The sequence below is a fragment of the Acanthochromis polyacanthus genome, chromosome 21, assembly GCF_021347895.1.
Source record: "Acanthochromis polyacanthus isolate Apoly-LR-REF ecotype Palm Island chromosome 21, KAUST_Apoly_ChrSc, whole genome shotgun sequence".
Classification (NCBI taxonomy): domain Eukaryota; kingdom Metazoa; phylum Chordata; class Actinopteri; family Pomacentridae; genus Acanthochromis; species Acanthochromis polyacanthus.
In genome coordinates, this window is record NC_067133.1 from 5,794,467 (window position 1) to 5,815,990 (window position 21,524).

Sequence of the window (21,524 nt, forward strand, 5' to 3'; positions counted from 1 at the left end):
GTTTCATTAGTTTGTTTTTTTTAAATAATTATGTTAATCAACAATTCAAAAGTAATGGCTGTTTTTGATTATTTAATTTTCAATAAATTTTTATTTATTGTTACTTTTCTGAGTTTCAAGTGATTTCAGTGAGAATTGTGGGTTTTTCCTTCTTTAACTGAGGGGTACCAACAATTTTGTCCACGTGTGTAATTCATGATGCATGAATGCAGCCTCATTAAAATTAAAACTAATTGAAGGAAAAAGAAGTTTCCCCACTGACTGGTATATATATAGATATTTTGCTATGTCATAAATATTTCCAGTGACCCTCTGAGACACAGCTATTCTCAGTATTAAGATGATTCATGTAGATATGTTTGTGAATCATTCTGCTACCCAGCAAGCTGGAAGAAAAGATGTAGTCAGAGGTGATCTGACTGTATAAACACTGGTCCTTTTATATTGCCCATTATTAGTTAGTAATAATACTTCCCCAATTCAGGAAAATTGTGGAAGCATGCATTAACAACATGTGATAGTAACTATGTTCCATGCATGTTTGTGGAGCTCTAATGAATCAATTTAGCCATTGAGATAGAATTGCATTTCTATGAGGGGACCCCCCCACACTACTCTGCCAAAACCTCGTGCCACCCCATGTAAAATTTTCTGCTCCTCTGGATCGTTCTCGTTTTCTGTCTCTTCCTCGTCATGTAGCTGCAGCAGCCCTTATAAGGCAGTGCAGGCTGCTTGCAGAGCTTCTGATTGGGGGGCTTGCATCAACTGAGTGCACAAGTGTGGGCTTTTTTTTTTTTTTTGGTGGGGAGGTGGCTTTTTGCTGCAGTCAAACCTGAGTGCACATCACAAGGCAGGGAGGAAGAGATTTACACCTAACGTGACAATGCACGGCCTGATGTTCTGGGATTGAAGATGCATCTTTGGGAGAATTCATGAGATTTGCAGCAGATGTGAGAATTGAAGAGAGGCCAACTAGACCAGCACAGATTCACTAAAATTGTAGCTTGCACACTGTGATAGCCTTCTGGTGGCCTACATATCACATTCCTCTATGAAACGAACATAAGCAGGGCAGGAGCACATCTCCACATTACCACATGTGGAATACATTAACATCCACTAGTGTGCATGCATGTGTGTGTCGGTCAGACAGAGCGGAGAGAGAGAGAGGCGCAAGAGACAGGAAAAAGAAAAGGGAGGAGAATCTGGGTCAAACATGATGTGAACCACATTTGAAATGTAGGAGGAAGTGTGTCCAACCAGTAGGAAACCAGTATGAGGGGAGTGGACAGCGTGGCGGCCAATGAGACGACAGAATGCAAGGAGGTAGGTGGGCTTCCAGAAGTGTGTCAGTTACATAATGAAGCCCCTCCCTGGTCTTAGACTTGGCGGGCTGAGGGGCCAACTGTACAACAACTGTCTTCAACTGTGCTGATGGGAACTAGGAAAAACATATATCAGGGTTACCATGGCTGCACATGAAAAAAATGTATTCAAGTAGAGGTCTATACCTGACATCATTTCACACACTGCACATAAACTGTAGTCATTTCTAATAATGTACATAATAAAATAATAGTAATTATTTATTGATATGTAATTATGTTTAAAAATAATGATAATAATTACATTCAATGGGAACTAATTTCCATCCTATAGTATTAAAACTGCTCAAACCACGCTAGCAAGATCTTTAAACACCTTCTGTGGTAAAAATCAAGTTTATTACCTTGTAAACACATACATCCACCACTGTTCAAAAGTTTGGGGTCACTTAGAAATGTCCTTATTTTTTAAAGAAAAGCACTTTTTTTCAATGAAGATAACATTAAATTAATCAGAAATCCAGTCTAGACATTGTTAATGTGGTAATTAATGACTATTATAGCTGAAAACAGCTGATTTTTAATGGAATACCTCCATGGGGGTACAGAGGAACATTTCCAGCAACCATCACTCCTGTGTTCTAATGCTACATTGTGTTAGCTAACGGTGTTGAAAGGCTAACTGATGATTAGCACATGAATAAAAGTGTGAGTTTTCATAGAAAACATGAAATTGTCTGTGTGACCCTAAACTTAGGTGGATAAAGATACAGGGACTTAAATGTGCACATTCTATACTTTGAAATTCAACATTTCAAGTCTAGAGTGTTATTGGAGGATATAAGACTATCCCCCCCCCCCAAATCTGTCTCCAGAATTACTCCATTTTTCGCCCTGGCATCCAACAATCACCTTGATATGCGAGTGGAAAAACAATGACATACCAAAACACGACCCGATTTTTACACATATAAAAAGGGGAAGTACCTTTTTGTATCAATGACGAAAAACAGCACGACCCTTTCAGACTTCAAAGTATTCAACAAAGACATTGCTTTGGAAATACAACTTCCACACATTGGCTCCTAATAGTTGACTGATATCAGCGGTTCTTGGTTACCTCACTGCAGATGAGTAAAGCAAGAGAATAAACTGAAAATTATCTGTAGCATGCCTTCGCCCGAGTCAGCTGGGATAGGCTCCAGCACCCCCCGTGACCCTAGTGAGGATGAAGCGGTGTATAGAGAATGGATGGATGGATGGATGTCTGAACTTTGTGTCTATAGGCGTGTAATAGGGTGCAGCTGTATGTGCAGGGTAGCCACTGTGAAGCTCTGGCTCCACCTACAGGGTTAAGGAAAGAATTAAAGCATCTCCACACTAAACTTTTCCACTAGTAACAATGGTGCTCCAAAAGGAGAAGTTTAAAAGCGCCACTTAAAACCACATGCAAATTTTTGTAACTGAAACTGAAAGGAAAATGTCACATGCTGTGGAATGTAACTAAGCATGTTTACTCAAGAACTGCACTGTTAAAATAAATAGAGGGCAAATTCACAAGTTGCTATTGTGATCCTAATTATGAAATTTTGTCGCACTATTTCCAATAATGGTTGCAAAATGTTCCAAAACGGTTGCAGTCTGAAATATTGCTTGGGTTTATATTGCTACATTCACTGTTTGAAATGACATTTTACAATAAAAACGAGGACATTACTGCAACAATAGGGACCAACTCAGGAGCCAGTTGTTATGAAAGGAGTTACTGCAAAGATACATGTGTAAAAATACAGATGCTAAAAAGCCAGAGGACCTCAATCAGAGTAGAAACAAGCTATAATGCAACAAGCAAGGCTGCAGAATGAAAATCTATGTAGATCAGTTTAATACGGAGCGAACAATCATTTTCGTTACTGATTCATGTGAAATGTATGAAATGTCAGAAAATCGACAAAAATTCAAACCCAGTACTAAATGTGGTGTTTTGAAACAGTTTGTTTGTATGAGAATTTAAAAATACTAAGATATTCAAGTTATAGGGATATAAAACAGAGCAAGGAAAGCAAATTCTTGCACTTAAGAAGCTGAAGTCTTGAGCATTTTTGTTTGAAAATAGCAATTAATTTCCTGCAAATCAACAAACTGAATAAGTGGCATTGTATTTCAGCTAAATTATAAAATGCTCAATAAGTTAGAAAAAAGTTATTTTTGACAAGCAAGAACAAAGACAAAGCCTCATGCTGCAATTTCTTTCCAATTAAAACCATCCAAGACTATTTGATTATAGTTAGACAAAGACTCCAAGAAGCAAATGCACATATTTGCTATCTTGGGACAATCCCGTGTTCTTCCTCCCTTTTGGAGAAAGAGAGAAGCGTGGTGTGTGAAGAAGTGACTGTGAGACATTTGCAAGTGCAGAAGTTTGTCCTTAGGTAGCAACAATAAGGCTAGATGAGTGTTTGTGTGTTTCCAGATTTGTGACTGGAATCCTTGTGACAGCCTTAGCAGACAAAGAGCATCACCTCCCCCCTGCATTCCTCAGATGGTGGGAGGAGGGCCAGGAATAAACAGAGAGGGAGACAGAGGTGACGACCTCGCCAGATGTAATTGTTCATCATCTCTAAAAGCTGCTCTTCAATCTTTCCTCGTTCACTTCCATTCATCAGCCTCATGTCCAAGCTGCACTGACATGATTTAGGATGTTTTTCTGTCACGATGCACTGAAATATTCATGTTTCCTCATCTTCAATTCAAATTATGACCTGATTTACTTGTTGCACAGTAAGGTTTAGTCACACGTGATATCATCATAGGATGAATATACGGTGTGAAAAAAACATGCTATCTATGTCTAAATCTATGTTTTAGTGAGAACAAACAAAACAGTGGGAACACAAAAGCATTCTTTCCCCAGAATGCGCTAAATAAATACAGAGCAGGACTGACCTTGCGGCACCGAGGGTTGGGGCAGCTGAACAGAGACATGTCTTTGTCCAACAAGGCTGGGAAGTTGCAAAATGGACATCTGCGAAGGTAAGAGAGGAAGCAGAGTTAAGGAGTGAAGGTGAGAGGAAATTTATGATGCAGCTGTATAAGACAGAGGAGAGTCAGACAAAAGAATCTCGCTATGAGGAAACAAAGAACTATTATGTCAAGCCCTGATGAGTGAGCAGATTGCCTTTATACCAAGAGCTAACACGAAAGCCCACCAAGTAGACCAAATTCAAACTGACTGAGATTGCCACAGATGTTAAACATTAAATGACTCAAATTAACATTCAGTAACTGGGTGACTAAAACTTACATATACTACATGGATCCAGAAAGGCTTGGAAAAGCTAGAATCAGGAATGTTTTTTTAACTGATAAGCAACCATGGTGTCAATCAGTGATTGATTCATTGCTAAAATAAATAAACAGTGGACATTTTTTCATATGCTGATTAAGCCACTTTTATCCACAGACACATAAGACCATTAGTTGATTCAGCCGTCACTTGACTAAAGAAATGCTGTCCTGGAATTCTACAAAACATCTTTAAAATGAAAGCTTTGGCTAGAGGCCCTGAACCACCACAGAAGACTTTGTCATGGTGGCCCTTTGCTTCCACAACACTCTCTGCTTGTCAACATGAACTGCCTGTAGTCTGAGAGACCACCTCCTCTAGTCACTACAGTACTAAACACAGCGAACAAGCTGCAGTCTTCCATCTCATCAAACAGTAAGAGGCTGCACCTGGTGGTACATCTACAATGGATTTCTTGACATGCATGTCCTCTGTCTGATCGGTTAATATACTCTTATTGGGTAAAATTACCTAGCTAAGTAGATAGCTAGAAAATTATGTGCCAAGTACAAGATGATAAATGTTTGCTGTTAGCGATAAAATATTAGGCCTGCAAGTATTTTTTTCCATTATTACTCTGTCAAGGAACATTCCAGACTTATGAGACGATCAGTCTGTCTGTCTGTCTGACTGTCTGTGTGCTACATTACTGAAAAACGGACTAACGGATTGGGATGAAATTTTCAGGGAAGGTCAGAAATGATAGAAGGACCACCTCACTAGATTTTGGCAGTGATGCGGCTTGCAGTCTGGATCCACGGATTTATTAAAGATTTCTGTATCATTGCGAGGCAGAGGCATGGCGTCACTGTAACTATGACAACAAGTGAACACTACATCAGCTGCCGGCAGACGATCACATGATTGTGATGCTACTACAACAGGGCTTCTGCAGTAATCAACTAGTAAAATTTAATGCTTTTTAATGCTATACCATAAAAACTTTAATGCCACGACCGTGAACTCAACAAATTACAAGGGTTTGTTTGTTGGAAAAGACTATTTTTACATGAAAACTGTCCCTGCATTTCACTCTTTCTGAATTCGGAAACCATCTCTGACCATCCACGAGGTTCTTTGAAATCCATGTTTTCTAGCCATTTTTGCGTTTCCCAATTTCCCAGCTCTCCTCCACCTGGTCCAGCCTGCCAGCCACTTGAAAAACATGCAGCTTTTGGCAATTGTACCCGACCAGCTGGAACAAATATCGCAATGCTTCAGGATGTTTACGCAGATGCACGTATCTGACAAATCGCAGTCTATAATTATATATTATTATAGCCAAATATTTTCTTGAAAACCGCAGAAACAATTTTTAATGCCACTGAGAATCAATGCCATTTAAGGCCTTAATTTTCACAAAATCAACTTAATGACTATTAATGCTTTTAATGCCCTGCAGAAACCCTGTACAAAGTGGTCGTTGCAATCCGTCGGAAATCATGCAAGAAACAATTGATTAAATTGTGGGGGTGTTTCCGAGTCCCATCAATTCCTGCTGCCCACTACATATTTAGGTCACGTGATTCCGTATCCGTAAAAACGCACACATGCATAATACACACCTGTGCTCAGCGCAAGGTCGTTTTTATATTAAAGATTTCATCCATTGGAATAATACAATGACTGAGCAGCTTTGGTGAAGTACTCCGCTCTCTGAGTGCTTTTCTTGTTGATTCTGGTGATTACATTCCATCTATGTGTGCAAGCATAAATTGTAAATGGTTCACATTTACTTTGGGCCTTTTAATCACAACTAGGTTCTGGAACATTCTTCACAATGTGTCTCTCATTTATGCATTTACAGTCGCATACAAAAGAACTGCCATGCAAGGTTTTCGCTTGTTATTGGGAGCAACTTGGGTTAAGTGTCTCGCCCAAGGACGTTCAGCACATGGAGCGACCGCTGGCTGAACGGTCTACCCTGCAATTACTGGAAATCCACTTGAGCCAACACGACATTACGTAAAGAGAATCCATTTTCGAGGCATATTACGAAGCTTAATCCAGCTAAATCACAGGTGGACAGCTGCGATACCCGGACACACATGAATGCACACACAAAGCCTCACCTCACTAGTTCATCAGCACAGGTGGCAGCGACTGCCTCCTCCGCCTGCCTCTCATAATATTTACACAGTATATTCTCTGGTAGGACCTTCTCCAGCTCACACACGGGGTAGGAGCACGGGCAGCCCCCCTCCATGCAGCTCAGCTCCAACTGCAACACACACAGTGACTCACATGAGCAAATACAAATGTTTGTTCGCAGCCATTTTCAACTGAATGCCAGCACACGGACTACATCCACACTGATGCGTTTTCATTTTAAATGCATGACTTCTGCAACATTTATCCACAGCATCTAGGGTTGGACATTGTTTTAAATGTAATGATTCTGACTCTGCTGAATATTTACACTTTGATTTTCGATTCTGATGCTCACGAGTGCATGAATAATAATAAGTTAGTGACATAATGTACTGTATTCGAGTTTACAGTTCATCTACATTGAGTACTTTTATTTTAAATACCATAATACATTGTCCTGATTATAACTAGATAGATTAAGTCAAATTTTAAATGCAGGACTTTTACACTGTTGCATTACTACTTTTCTTATGTGAATGTGTCAGGGAATTAGCAGAATGTTGCTAAAATGCAATAAAACGTGCCTGTTCATGTAATTTTCCCATGAAGTCCTCCTGCATTCTTTGCCAGAGTTGTGTGAAACGCTACTTACCAAAAATATAAGCAGAAACACACAGTTGATAAAATATCAGTTCCTGTAGCAACAGCTGTCTCCAGCTACTTTAATAACAGCCAATCCTGTCCCTGTAAAGTGTTTGCAGCAGCTAAATTAAAGTGATTGCTATGAGACAATTACACAACTTGAGCTCTTCACCTGCTGATCGTGTAATTCATTAACAGCTGATGAGGGTAACAGAGTATAATGGTAGGATCACAATTTTTAGTGCTGTTTTATTGCTGTTTATTTACTGTTATATTTTATATTTTACTGTTGTCTCTGTAGGGCTGCACAGTGACGTAGTGGTTAGCACTTTCGCCTTGCAGCAAGACAATCCCCGGTTCAAATCCCGGCCTGAGCCTGGGATCTTTCTGCATGGAGTTTGCATGTTCTACATGTGGATGCGTGGGTTTTCTCCGGGTACTCCGGCTTCCTCCCACAGTCCAAAAATATGCTGAGGTTAATTGATCACTCTAAACTGTCCGTAGGTGTGAATGTGAGTGTGATTGTTTGTCTGTATATGTAGCCCTGTGACAGACTGGTGACCTGTCCAGGGTGTCCCCTGCCTTCGCCCAAGTCAGCTGGGATAGACTCCAGCACCCCCCGCGACCCTAGTGAGGATAAAGCGGTGTATAGAGAATGGATGGATGGAAGGATGTTGTCTCTGTATTGTTTTTAAGTGATTCTTTTGTTTTCCCTGTGAAGCACTTTGGTCACCCTTCGGGCTGTTGTAAAGGGCTACATAAATAAACTTTGATTGATTTACTAAAACAAATGCATTAGGAGTTAACAGGACATGCTAGCATTCTGCTTGCATGACTAACATCGCAGATCGATAGAGGTAGATATACATACACAACTGCAGTACACCGAATATTTGCTATTGTGAGTGAACTTCATTAAGGAACTGAGCAGAATCAAAATAATAACTTTCTTAATGTTTGAAATCAGTTCTAAGTTGGAGCATCTTCTTCCACTATTGTCCACACTACTCACTACTTCCAGGACATCAACAACGGAGAGTTCCGGAAACGGTGCTGACTCCGTTTTAGTTTGAAATCTCTGGGGTTGTGCTTTAGTCGATATGGGCAGAAACTAAAACCTGACATCTGTGTTCCCTTTATGATTGGATTTTAATCGTTACTACCTGTCCTTCCCTGATTTGTCATGCTCCTTTTCCCAGAAGAAAACAAAGACATATGGCTTGATAAACAGTGGTTGATTCAACACGGCTAATGAATTACAGGCACTGTTTGTTGTTCCTGCTATATTTGTGGGAAATGAGGCTAAATGTCTTGTCTGGATGGAGACGGTTATGCATTAGTGTGTATATAGCTTCACCCACAGGAACACACACATAACAGTGATGCATATTAGCTCAACTGACACATCTTTCATCGTATAACTGTGAAACTCCACCAGAAACAGAATGCATTACAAGGCTAGACTACATTAGATTGCGCCGGTGTACCATAAATCCTGGAAACTCTGTATTTTATATTTCTAACTGTAAGAGGTGTAACACAGTTAAAAGCCCTACAATGCTGCTTTAATGCAAATTTCTGTACTTCACATAATTTTAGTCCCTTCACAGTGTTGCAAAATAACAAATGTGATTCTTTTCATGTTAGTGAAGTATGTGAATCTCTCTGCAAATAATTGAAAACAATTTCGATGTATTCATAATAAAATAAAGTGCATAGAACACGCAGACAATTACTCTGTCATAAAAAACACAAGTATGATACTTTTTAGAAGTTTAACTTAAAGCTCCTTTCTAGCTGATGTTTGGACATATAATGGCATTATTCAGATGTATTTTATTGCTCATCACATTGTGCAGCTTTCCGCCAGCTCAGAAGGATATGGTCATTGTAGTTGCCAGGCAACATTAGCATTTAAATCCAATCCCAGTGTGAGGAAAATGTTGCCTGTCCGTCCGTACCTTTCCAGAGCCGAACACTGCCTCCTGAGCATATTTGACCAGGCACTCTTTACAGAAGAGATGACCATCGGAACATTGCGTCATCTTCTCAAACGCAAATTCCCCGTAACAGCAGCCACACTCAATCAGCTGACCGTCCTGGAGAAAGAACCAGACATATTTCATGTATGCCATGTTTAATCTTTTCATAAAACTGTGCCTCGTGTTATTTGAAAGGGATTATGAGAGAAAAATAAACCTAAAAGGTCAACCAGTCTAGTGCATGTTCTAGTAGTTTTAAGCGATTAAAAATGTCTCAAAATAAATTCAGGTGTTTAAAATTGATGGGAAATCTGGATCTCTATGCTGTTCTTGGTGTAAACAACATAAACCACGTAGCTATCTTAATATGCAGTATATTCAGCGTCATCTTTGTCACTGACTAATAAAAACACCACCTGAATATGCAGTCTTTTGTAAAAACCAATGGTGACCTTTCATGTATTCAACAGGAAAATGGTCACGTTTTGACATTTTTATATTATAACACATTTTCTGGAAATTCCAAAGAGAAACCATTACTTGAAAAAATAACCCCAATAAGGTTTAATCAAATAAAGTAATGTTGCTTTGTATAATAAATATATACATGAACTATTATGAAGGGGATATTACTGGCTAAAGCATCTGTGCTTCCTACCTTCTTATATTCATCCTCATTGACTTGCAGAGCCAGAAGGAAGTCCTCATGCTGGGGGCAGAGAAAGAGGTCGGTAAACAGGGGGGGACTGGCTGATAAATTTACAGGGTCAGTGGTAAACAAAAGGCACTTCTCCACCTCAGCAAACAATAAATGCTAAAACAGGGATGCCTCAGGACGACAGCGTGTCCCACTGATGCGACTCTCCTGAAGTTGGTGTAAAAAGTTCCACTACCAGAGCTACGGTGTGCAGTAAATGACCTCTAGCTATTTCAGTGCCTCACTGGTCAGCCATAGCCATTCACAGTGGTGTGATTTTCAGAGTTCGGAATAGAAATAGCTAAACCTTAGCATCAAAAATCCACAGTAAACATTATGGAGAGTGGAATGGTTTTCCACCCTCCATAAGGGAGTATCCCACGTTACCAACTTTCAAAATTCACCTTAAACAGTGGCTGAAAGTGAACCAGTCTTGCGATCACTGGCCTTTAACTTCTTTGTGTATTATTTGCAACGTGCTTTCACTGTGACTTGTATGTCTTTTGCTGTCTAAATAGACGTTCATTAACGCGCCCTGTCCCCATCAAATAAATAAATAAAACATGAAGCACAGCGTGATACAAGTTGTCACTAAAACATAAAGGCTACAAACTAGCATCACAGATGTTGTAAAGAGTTGATTCATAAACTGTTTGTAAGCATGTATCATTCAGCTAAACACTAAGGTGTAACTATTCAAATATAAAGGCAGTGAAGTGCTTTTCGTGGTAAAGTAATATTTTTATATGACAGACATGTTGTAACAGCAGCGGTCAGTAGACATTATGAGTTTAGTCACAGGTCAACAGATTGTATGTCTGCTGGTGTGTATACCTCTGCCCATTCCTTAGCCTTCTGCTGATAAAATGTCAGCTCCTTCTGCACAGAAGCTTCCAGATTGCTGTACGTCCTGCAGTAACGACGGTCGTTCTCCAAGAAAAACATCCTTTTGTCAAACTTCAGTGAACCTGGTGGACAAAGAAGGAATCCAGTGAGGGGAAGGAAATGCATGCATAAATCCAGACCCACTGCACAGCACGGATTTTCTTTAACACGGACCAAAACAGACACAAACAGGTTTCAAAATACATTCCCATGATGCATCTGCAGCCCTGTAGTCAGACTCATTTGTTTAATGACTTAATTACTTCATTTATTTAATTCTATGTGAACTGAAGAATGGTGGAAGGACGTCATCAATAATTATTGTGAAAATCAAGTGGACACAGGAACAAAATCTACAATATGCACAACTAATACCCAGTCTTGCATAGTCAAATAATTCAAAGTGTAACCTGGTCTCCTGCACCTCATCGTTACTCTGCTGGATTTTTAGTATTACTTTAAATCAGTCATTATTATCTTAAAGCCTCTACACACTGCGTGATTTTCGGCTGTCCCAGATGAAAGATAACCATCATGAGAGAACCATGGCGATATCTTTGGTCTTGGCTCTAAATTGGTGGTCCTACGTCGCACTGTGCGACAGGTCCAAGGACGGCCGTTGTCATGGTGTTGTGACCAAAAACAAGCTGTGAAAACATTCTGACAGTGTCAGAAATTTGGGCTGATCACCTCACAGTGACCTCTGCTGTGACGTATGTCAACTAACTAACCAATAGAAATGCAGTATGAAATAATGTAGTGATCAGCGCGACACTGGCGCTAAACCCAAACAAGTATGTGGGATTAAAACAAAGACGACAGCCTCGTAGAGTTGTGGCAGCAGAAGCCCTGCCTTTTTGACGTGTCCTCCAGCTCATAACACAACTGTACAAAAAAAGGACGAAGCATGGAAGGATATAGCGGTGGAACTGTAGCTCCCAGGTTAGTAACCTAACATTAGCAGCTAGCAAACACACACAACACACCACTGTAAATAGTGGTTTATGTTATGGTTGTTTATTTGTCATGGATGGATGGCGCACCCTTATGGTGTTTTCTTTTTGCACATTCACGTCGACTCGTGTACATCGTAGGCTGCGATTCAGCTGCGTTTTCATCGTGCAATCTACACAGAGCAAACTTCACATCGATTATTAGATTCATGTCGTACAGTGTAGCAAGCTGTGAACTTACAAGACTGTTAAAATCGCACAGTGTGTAGAGTCCTTTAGGCTGTACTAAGCGATGGAGTTCCTCAAAATAGTGACAGTGAAATTGTTTCGATGTACATGCAGGCAGGCAGGCACGTGAACATTGTCATTAATAGCTACTGCACAAAATTGCAGAGCTGCTTTATTGCACAATCCAAATCTTCATAAAACCTTTTTCAGTGTGGTAGACTGCTGCCTGGAGGTTGGCATTTCCTGTAGTGAAGGATATTTAGAAAACACAGAGAGTGGAAGGGGAGGGGAAAGTGGAATGTGCAGCTAATGGCAGGGTTATACGCAACATCTACATTTAATGAGGTTGACTAATGTTCACCTACAGAACACATGTGGCGGTGCAGATATTATGGGATGTAGTGTGACCTGCAAAAGTGCGCACACATGGAAAATGAGAAAGTTTGCTTACCATGCTCAAAATGGAAATCGATGTAGCAGCGCTCCGATGAGGTCCTGCTCCGTCTTCTCTTTCCTGATGGGTCGCCTGATTCTTGCCACTTCTTCAGAGCGTCACATAAGGCCTGGAAGTAAGAGAGAGTTGAGAAAGAGAACAGTAAAGCAGAGAACAGAGAGCGTTGAAACTGCATTCCTAACATGCATGGTATATTACGGGGCCACAGGTACCTTGCGTGTGATTGCATAGTGTCCCTTCAGGGCATTAAGGGCCCATTTGATATCCTGACAGCTGAGCATCCTGAAGTCTGCCATGAGCAAGTCAGCAGCCTGCATCACAACTTCGGGTCCCATAGTGGCCAGCTTGGCATAATCAAACAAGTCCTCAGTCACCTGGAAAAGCAACAACACAAGCAGTAATGTCAGAAGTTAGCAAGAACTTGTACACTTAAATCTTAGTTTCCTTTACCTTGTTTAATAATATCGGCCCACCAATATTATCGGCCCGATATTGGCATAAAAATATAATATCGGTCAATACTGTTATCGCATTTTTTTTTTGCCTATCATGAAAACTGATAAAATATTGCCTGAATTTTGCCGGCATTTACTGGACTCACAGAGGGAAGGAGAGAGGGAGAGTGTGAACTGCTGTGTGAGACAATAATAAAAAAACAAACATAAATATCGCATTTTTTCCATAACTTAAGTTGAAGTAGTTTTCTTATTTTGCATAGACAATGCTTACATTTGAAAGTCTTGCTGCATTTGAGAATGCATCCAACGAGGCATCACAATAAAATTAGGCATGACGTGTTAATTCCACGACAGGAGATATGTGATGTTACCTAAAATTAGTCAAACAGCCCACATGTGTCGGTATCGGTTGACATCGAAATAGGAAATTGAGACTTGGACAATATCGGCATGTCGGTTATTGGCAAAAAAAAAAGCCAATATTGGACATCCCTAGTTTTAAGTTATGAAACAATCACAAATGGACAGATTTTAAACCAAACAGCATGACGTGTGAGTTTAACTGTCTGAATCCTAACAATGACCAGTTTGTTTGAATGGCAAGTTATCTTCACAAGCAATCACCAAAATTACACTATTTATCAGATCCAGAATCGGGAAAACAGAATAATTGATTTTCAACTTTCCTATAGTTCTTGAACTAATCATGTGTGACTTTCAGTTCCATTGGAAAATAGAAACTAAATAGAAACTCAAAATTGTGATACTTCATGAAAATAACTTTATTCTATAAGTCTCATCTGAAAAAAAACTACCAAAAAAGGCATTTGCGCTAACTAGATTCTGATACATATTGCTGCTAAAGAAACACAACAAAAAAAACATTTACATTCCTGCATTCTTTGGTGCAACTGAAGGTAATTAGTAACTCAGCAGTCTTGTGATAATTCTGGGACTTTCCAGCTGAACTGGAATGAAGTACAAGCTGTGTCTACACAGAGCAGATAAAAGACAAGTATACAGAAATATTCAATCTGTAACATTAGGTTCACTTTGATTTGGCCACAAATTGAAGTGATTTCCTTCGTGCACTTCAATACAGTATCTTGTTTGAATATATGAAGTTTGATAGTTTTATTGTGCAGCTGTTTGTTAGAAATAATCAGCTGCATTAATCGGGTTTAACAGTTTACAACGAGCATTCTTGTCTTACATCATTTCCGGTCACAACACTTTTTACTCTCATAAATTTTTATGTTCCTCATTGTTCTCGATTAAAACACCATATTCGCTGTCGGTTCTTTTTGTGCTGAAAACGGGTCAAATGAAGCGTTTAAACGCTCCTGTTTGTGTGGACGAGTTTGATGTAGAAAGTCTGAGTTAACAGAGAAAGTTGAAAACCACCTTCATAACTGTTAACTCTGACGGAGGTTTTGGTTTGTGTCGAGCCGACTCACACAAAGAAAGCCTGGAAACGTCGAACTGATTTCTAACCAATGCCATAAAAAGCTGCGACAGTTAAAGTAGAAGCATCCCGTCAAATTTAAAATCGGATGGTGTCTGGGTTTGGACTCAGACAGCGGTCTGCCAGTTAGTCTAGTATGCAGTGGATTAAACGAGGCCTTGACTCAACGAATTTTAGTAATCGAATTATTCAAGTAACTCGAGGAATCGTTTCTGCCCTGTTGTAAACACTGTTAGACAACAGCACAAAGTCATAATCAGGTGACAAACAGAACTCCATTATCAAAAAAATGTCTGCTAAGCTTGACTGGTGTACAGATGCAATCAGAAACTATTTTTTCCAACAATAATTTGCATCAACATCTTACATAACTGTTTTCATGTGGTGGTAAGACATCGACCCACTCCGCTACATTCAAGTTAACTGTAAACATTACCCTTACAAAACGGTATTCATCATGAACACAACACCACGCTTACATGTTTTATATTCGTGTGGGTCTAACAGGCACACAGATATAAACACTCACCTCCACCTGGGTGTCTGCAGACTCCAGAAGGATGCTGGAGGGAGCTGCTGCAGCTGCTGCCGTCTCCCTCCGAGGATATTCTGGATTTTCTAACAGCAGGTTACAGATACTGGAAACAAGAGTGCATGGGAAGTTACAGGTTTGTACGCTAACAATGGAATATGCACCTACAGAGAAAAATTCTTCAAGGCAAGCAATTATCTTTGGAATAAATAACTGCACAATAAGATACTGAGCTTTACAATCACACGACAAATAACAAAGGTCACGACTAAAGTATAGCTTCTGGTTCAGACTAAAAAAACACAGTCTGATTAATAATACATTTAATAAATGGGTAAAAATGGCATTATACTCTTAAAACTGCAGCAGAAATCAAACCAAATTATACTTTATGGTCTTGTAAGCAGTACAGAATGCAGAATGGTGCAGTGAGGTATCAAACATGCAAAAAAATGTAGATGCTTCTTACACATTCAAGTCTTGCACATTATTCCTTTGGATCAGCTCTGCTACATAGGCTTCCTGGACATCTGGGAGTAGATCCAACTGTAGGGGGATGGAGAAAAAGTTGCCGTTTAATTAGTCTCAGGTACAGTACCCTGTTCAAACACACAGGTCAGAGGGCAGTGGTGTAAAGTAACTAAATACATTTACGTAAGTACTGTACCTATGTTCATTTTGGCCATACTTGCACTTTAGCTGAGTATTTTAATTTTTTGCTAATTTATACTCCGACTCTGCAACAATTTAGCAGCACATAGTGTACTTATTTACTCTACAGTTAAATTATGATGTGGACTATTATTGTTGGAAGGTCTGTGATGCCTTGTTATTAAATTAAAATTTACTGATCCCAAAGCAAAGGGAATGTTACAATCTATCCCACAATAAATATTAAAACCCCTTTATTGTGAATTCTAAGTATTTTCTGCTATGGTGTTGAGCATATTTTATCATTTTTATATATATTGATGCGACTACTTTTATAATTTTACTTAAATAAAAATTTGAACTCGGGCCTTTTGCTGCTAACAGAGTATTCTGACGTCGTGGTAACATTCTACTTTAGATCTGAGTACTTCTTCCACCACTGTCAGAGGGTCGGAGACAGGCCAATGAGTTTGGCTGTAAAAAGTGACCAATCAAGAGTGGAGATATTAACCACTGTCCTCAAAACTCAACTACATGAGTGAGCCAGTGTTGAGCAGTTGTAAACATGCAGGCCTCATTAAGCACTTGTCACATCGCTGTGCTCGTCGATGACATTTTTCCACACAAAGCAGAAAAACTCTCTCACAAGGAGGGTCTGACAGAAATCAAATGCCATAGCTAATGTGAAAGGATAATATGAGAGACGTAGCTGCCACGCAATTAAACTTGTTTCACTTGATAACAGACAGGAAACAGAGACACCGGCAGTTCCAGGAGGTGTGACACTTACAACACCAGTGATAAGGGTTCTGATATGAGGCTGCTGCTCTGGTCTCTCTTGTGCCACAGAGGGTCCAGGCCTTGCATCCTCTATTCGGGGAATGTCCTCCGGTGCAGGTGGGACGGCCACCAGAGCAGGGGCTGGATTAACCCTCTCTGGGTTTGGTGCCAGAACGAGACGAGCCTCCTCTCCGACGGAGGGGACTGACACAGTGGCAGCGGGGGGGTTAGTGTTCACAATAGGGACCCTGATCCTGAGTCTCCAGTGTGATGGAATCGCATTGGAGGCACCGGCCTGTGGTGGAGGATTGGCAATAACGCCTCCAGGCGGCTGGCTCCCCAGGATAATCCGATGACCTGCCTCTGGAGTGCCTAGTCTCTCTGGGGCTTCAGCTATTAGAACTGCAGGGGGGATCACTGGTATAACCTGAAGGGCTTGTGCGGGCTGGACTGCAGGCTGGGTGGGGGCCTGGGCCAGGGGCTGGGGCTCGATCTGAATGAGATTGCCCTGCATTTGATGAAGTGACATGTGCTGCGGCAGGTTCTGTGGGATAAGCTGGAGTTTTGGCTGGGTTATTAGAGCAGAGGCTTGGATGCTAGGCTGCTGCGGATGAACAACTAGATTCATCTGCCTCTTCTGCATGAGGTTGGGCAGGAGCTGTGTAGATGTACCAGGCTGAGGCTGCGTCCGTGTGTGAGGCGGGGGATGTGCAGATGAAGTACTGGCCTGAGGATTGTCTTGTGTGAGACTACTTGTAGTAGCCTTTTCTCGAGTCTTAGATGAACTTGACACAGTCACTGCAGCAACACAAGTTAGAGGTGTGGCACTGGCAGATGTGCTCGCCTGGTGCTCAACTATTAGGTGTGCTGAAGAGCCAGCTTGTGGCTGTGGGAGTCCAGATGTGCTGGGTTGAGGTTGGAGGGGTACTTGCACAGGTGGTCTGGATGAGGTGGCATTCGCCTTGGAATTTGTGGAGGTAGATGGGGTGTGGACAGAAGAAACTGCATGAAGCTCCACATTTGTTTGTGCCGATGTACCTTCCGGTTGCTGAGAGTTTGTGCTCAGTCTTGGCTGAGAGAGTACATGTGATGAAGGGCCAGGCTGTGGCAGTGTAGGTCCAGATGGGTCAGACTGCACTGTCTGTGTTTGTATGGCTGGTTGGCTGACCTTGGTAGCCTTGGCATCTCTGGAGGTAGAGGGGGCAGAGCCATGCTCCCCTGAGGCAATCCCAGAAGTTAGGCTACTTTCACCTACAACTTGAATTACGTTGGGCAAGGCCCCGTTCCATTTCGCTGCTGGACGAATCACATGTCTGCGTGCAGGAGTTAGTGGCTGTAAGGAAACACAGTGAGAAGAAGAACATCACAAACAAAATGATACAAACATTATGCTGCTTCGGTTATAACTTGCTGTTAACTCATATTTACGGCAACAGTATAACATGCTAGCTGTTCAACAAAAACCTGTTTTGTTCTCCAAGACATTGCCTTTTGTGTATGGAGTAAGAGGAAAGATTTAAACACAAGTCTCAGTGATATGCACAGTAAAGATTTATGTGCATTGTTTATCAGTCACCTCCAGTATGCTGACATCGTCATCATCTGCATCATCCGGGACTAAAACAGGACTGCCAGGTACCAGAGTCACAGGCTCCTCGTCCGAGTCATCTGAAATGGTGATGAGCTCCCTTTGACGGGCACACAAGCCTGCACACACACCCGTGAGTCCGTATTAGCATTCACAGGGAATGAAGAAAGAAATAAAAGAAGCATGAGAAATATTGAAGACATAAGACAAAGCGCATGAAAGCGACAAAAACAGGTCATGACATTGGCGATTCCTGAAGTTTTATACGGAGATTCTATACTTGTCCAGAATTAAAAGCATCAACAAATACTAAATATGCTGAAAATAATCTGGTGGATTTAATGAGACTCCTCTATACTGTCTAACTTGTAAAGACACATTTACTAGTGCAATTTTTTGGTGCTAGTACTTCATCAGGCAAATAGACACTATGATGAGTGACACTGGTTCCAGTGAACATGTTCCTTGTACCCTAGGAAGGTATGAAATTACGAAAACATTCCACCAAATGACAATTTTGAATGCCATACAGAAACACAATCATAAATCAAAAACAAGGGCAATCATAAATAGATATATTTCAAAAAAATTATTTATTTCATAGTCTTTTGTCATGGGTCCTGTCTCTTGTTGGTAAGGTGACATATTCAGTCCCTCAGAGACATAGTGACAAGATAACACAATGAACTCTACTGAAATGCACAGCTACTCCATAGTCTGTCATTTCTGCATATTGTGCTTTTGTGATAACGTATTCTTTGTTTTCTGGAGGATTTCCCAACATATGGAAACCCACATGGGAACAAAATTTGGCAACTTTCCATCAAAAGGTACGACATACTTTCCGTATGGACTTCTGTTTATTGAAGCTTCAGAAAACAACCTGGGTTACAATCAATCCCTCTTAAGTATGATCCTCTGCATGGAAATCTGTAACGTCACACCACCACAAGTAAATTCTCAACCAGTGGGAAACAACGCATAAAACATCATCCACTGCATTTACTGCACAGCTGGGAACAGAGCCTTTGCTGCTGGAGCATCAACGTTCCACAAGGACACTTTAAAAGGGCAAAATTCACCAACAAACTCATCCTGTGCTGTGACAGATTTACTGACAGCAGAGCAGAGTCCCTTCCCACAGAGTTTTATCACCAAACCAAAGCAGTGAGGAGTCAAAATTGCTAAGAAAACCCAACTTTGACTTACTTCAAATCCCAGATCCTCCATATGAAACAGAACCAAACCTTTATCTGCACCCTTATTCATCTTTACAATCATGTACAAAATGTGTTAAGAAATTACCAATCTGTATGGGAACTGACAAAAAAGGGTACGCTATAAATTGTCCATTTCAAAAGGCATAGGGATCATTTGTGGGTGTATCTATATTTAAAAAATACAAGCAGCAATGCAAAAAGTTAGCCTGGGACCCTGTATACCAGCTGTTAGAGGTTCCTATGTGTGTTAGCGTAGACATGAAGGTGCGTCTCACCTTGGCTGCGGTGGACGTTGAAGCTTGCCAGGTGAATGACCTCGTCATCGCTGCCTCCATCAGCCATTATGAAACTAAACTTACCAAAATCACTGCTCAATCAGTACCATCTACTCCACACACACACACACACACACACACACACACACACACACACACACACACACACACACACACACACACACACACACAGTGAGAGAGAGTTTATAGGCTGCAGTTCAATTATTACAGTTACATCATTTGTTACATAGCTAAATCCTGACCTCCATCACAGCTGGGTATTATTAATATTTTCCTGTCAAATTAAGTTTTTGTATGACAGGACATTAGCAGAGTAGTCTCTCTAATCAATAAAGTAACAACCAAAGAAGCTGAGTAACAAAACACTCGTACCATAAACCGCTGCAGTCAGATGAATTATCATCACATAACGACAGAATTATCAGGGTTGAAAACAAAAGTAACAAAGGATGTCAGGCCCAAAGCTGACCTAAATGCACCACAGCATCTCTTTTCCTAGAGTAGTTTGAAGAGTGGTCACCAAAAAACATCTTTAAAAAATGCATGAATAGTTTATCAGATAATCTGTAACATTAACTGTAAATTAGGAGACCAAAACATGAGATCTCATCTACTACTAAACGCTTCTTTTACTTCATCTGGCCAGCCAATTAAAAAGTGTCCAGAGGTGACAGTTATGAGTGACTTGCTTGTTACCAACCAAACGGAGGCAAGTTCCCTTCAGTTTGACTGTGTAACCACAGAACTTAAATCACACAAGCAGACTCACACGCACACCCACAAGCGAACATAACGCCGTAATGATGACGGTATTCCCCTAAAATTCAACAAACGGTTTCATTTTATCACGTGTCATGCGCATTTATCGGAAACGTCTGGGGTTTAAACTCCACCTGAGGTCCATAAACAAGCTGAGAATGTCTGACTGATAGGAATATCCGTCAATTAGCTCAACTCGCATGTGGCAAAAGAGTAAAAAACAGAAAAGCTTATGAGATAGCAGGAATTTAAAGCACAACAGCAGGGAAAAGTCATGTCAATAATTGAAACAAAAATAACATTAGCTAGCACACTGAAAGACGACTTGATGTTTTCGCCACCAGTCAACACAAGAATATTTAGTCACATTCTCTGCTAGCTTGGCTTGCAGCTCTTGCCGTTCTAGATATGATGAAATCTGCAAGAAATCAATGCGAATCTTTTCCCAAACAGTATGCGCAAACACAGCGACAAGCCAATGTTGTTGTATTAGCTACTTGAACTTGCGTTGAATAAATCACCTTGACATTAGGTTTAACAATGTCCTGGAATAAAGTTTAAGATGGTGCAGTCATAAACAAACATGTCAGAACAGCAATCGATCATTTCCGCTCTCTCACACACACAGAACAAACCGCTGCTCTCAGCTAAGCTAATGGTAATTAGCAGGCTAGCTAGCCTGGTAGGGTAACTAGTTAGCTGACTTCTGTTAGGATTTCTGTCCATAACACTACTTCAAACTAACCACACATCCGCTGGAAGATTTTTGGTATAAAAACACGCATGTAAAAATGTAAAATACCGCAGCTTGGCTTGGATAACCAAGAGAATCCGCCTCCTTAGTGGACTGACAAACCGTGAATATCGAAACAAACTGCCAAAATAAGAACAGTAGCAGCGTCACGCACAAGGATGACGTAGTTACGTACACACTAGGGCCTATGGGAAATGGAGTCCTGAAGTCGTAGACGTCTCTCCTCGGGGTTTGTAAACTATCCTACATAAGAATGAACAAAAATGAAAGGAAAGAAAGCTACGTATCGATAAAAAATGATGGTGTGAATCAACAGTATGATCCTAAACTAATGCTAACTATTAGTTCCAATATGTAAAAAGCAAAAAAGGAGAAAGGGTCAATTACTGAATAAAGACTATTAAAAAATCTATAATTT

The 21,524-nt window shown here is 40.6% G+C and overlaps 1 protein-coding gene across 1 annotated transcript in view; it reads right to left on the bottom strand.

Moving 5' to 3' along the window:
- The window catches only part of rnf216 (ring finger protein 216), a 36,268-nt gene extending 14,997 nt beyond the window's left edge, over positions 1 to 21,271 (bottom strand). The window contains exons 1-13 of the mRNA XM_022207826.2: positions 21,155 to 21,271; positions 19,573 to 19,682; positions 18,066 to 18,196; positions 16,500 to 17,822; positions 15,528 to 15,604; positions 15,056 to 15,164; positions 12,816 to 12,977; positions 12,601 to 12,712; positions 10,918 to 11,051; positions 10,045 to 10,095; positions 9,366 to 9,503; positions 6,744 to 6,892; positions 4,272 to 4,350 (exon numbers count right to left, since the gene is read on the bottom strand). Coding sequence (XP_022063518.2) covers positions 4,272 to 4,350; positions 6,744 to 6,892; positions 9,366 to 9,503; positions 10,045 to 10,095; positions 10,918 to 11,051; positions 12,601 to 12,712; positions 12,816 to 12,977; positions 15,056 to 15,164; positions 15,528 to 15,604; positions 16,500 to 17,822; positions 18,066 to 18,196; positions 19,573 to 19,639 — 2,532 coding nt within the window. The 5' untranslated portion in view covers positions 19,640 to 19,682; positions 21,155 to 21,271. The remainder of the gene's footprint in view (positions 1 to 4,271; positions 4,351 to 6,743; positions 6,893 to 9,365; positions 9,504 to 10,044; positions 10,096 to 10,917; positions 11,052 to 12,600; positions 12,713 to 12,815; positions 12,978 to 15,055; positions 15,165 to 15,527; positions 15,605 to 16,499; positions 17,823 to 18,065; positions 18,197 to 19,572; positions 19,683 to 21,154) is intronic.
- Positions 21,272 to 21,524: the final 253 nt, after the last annotated feature.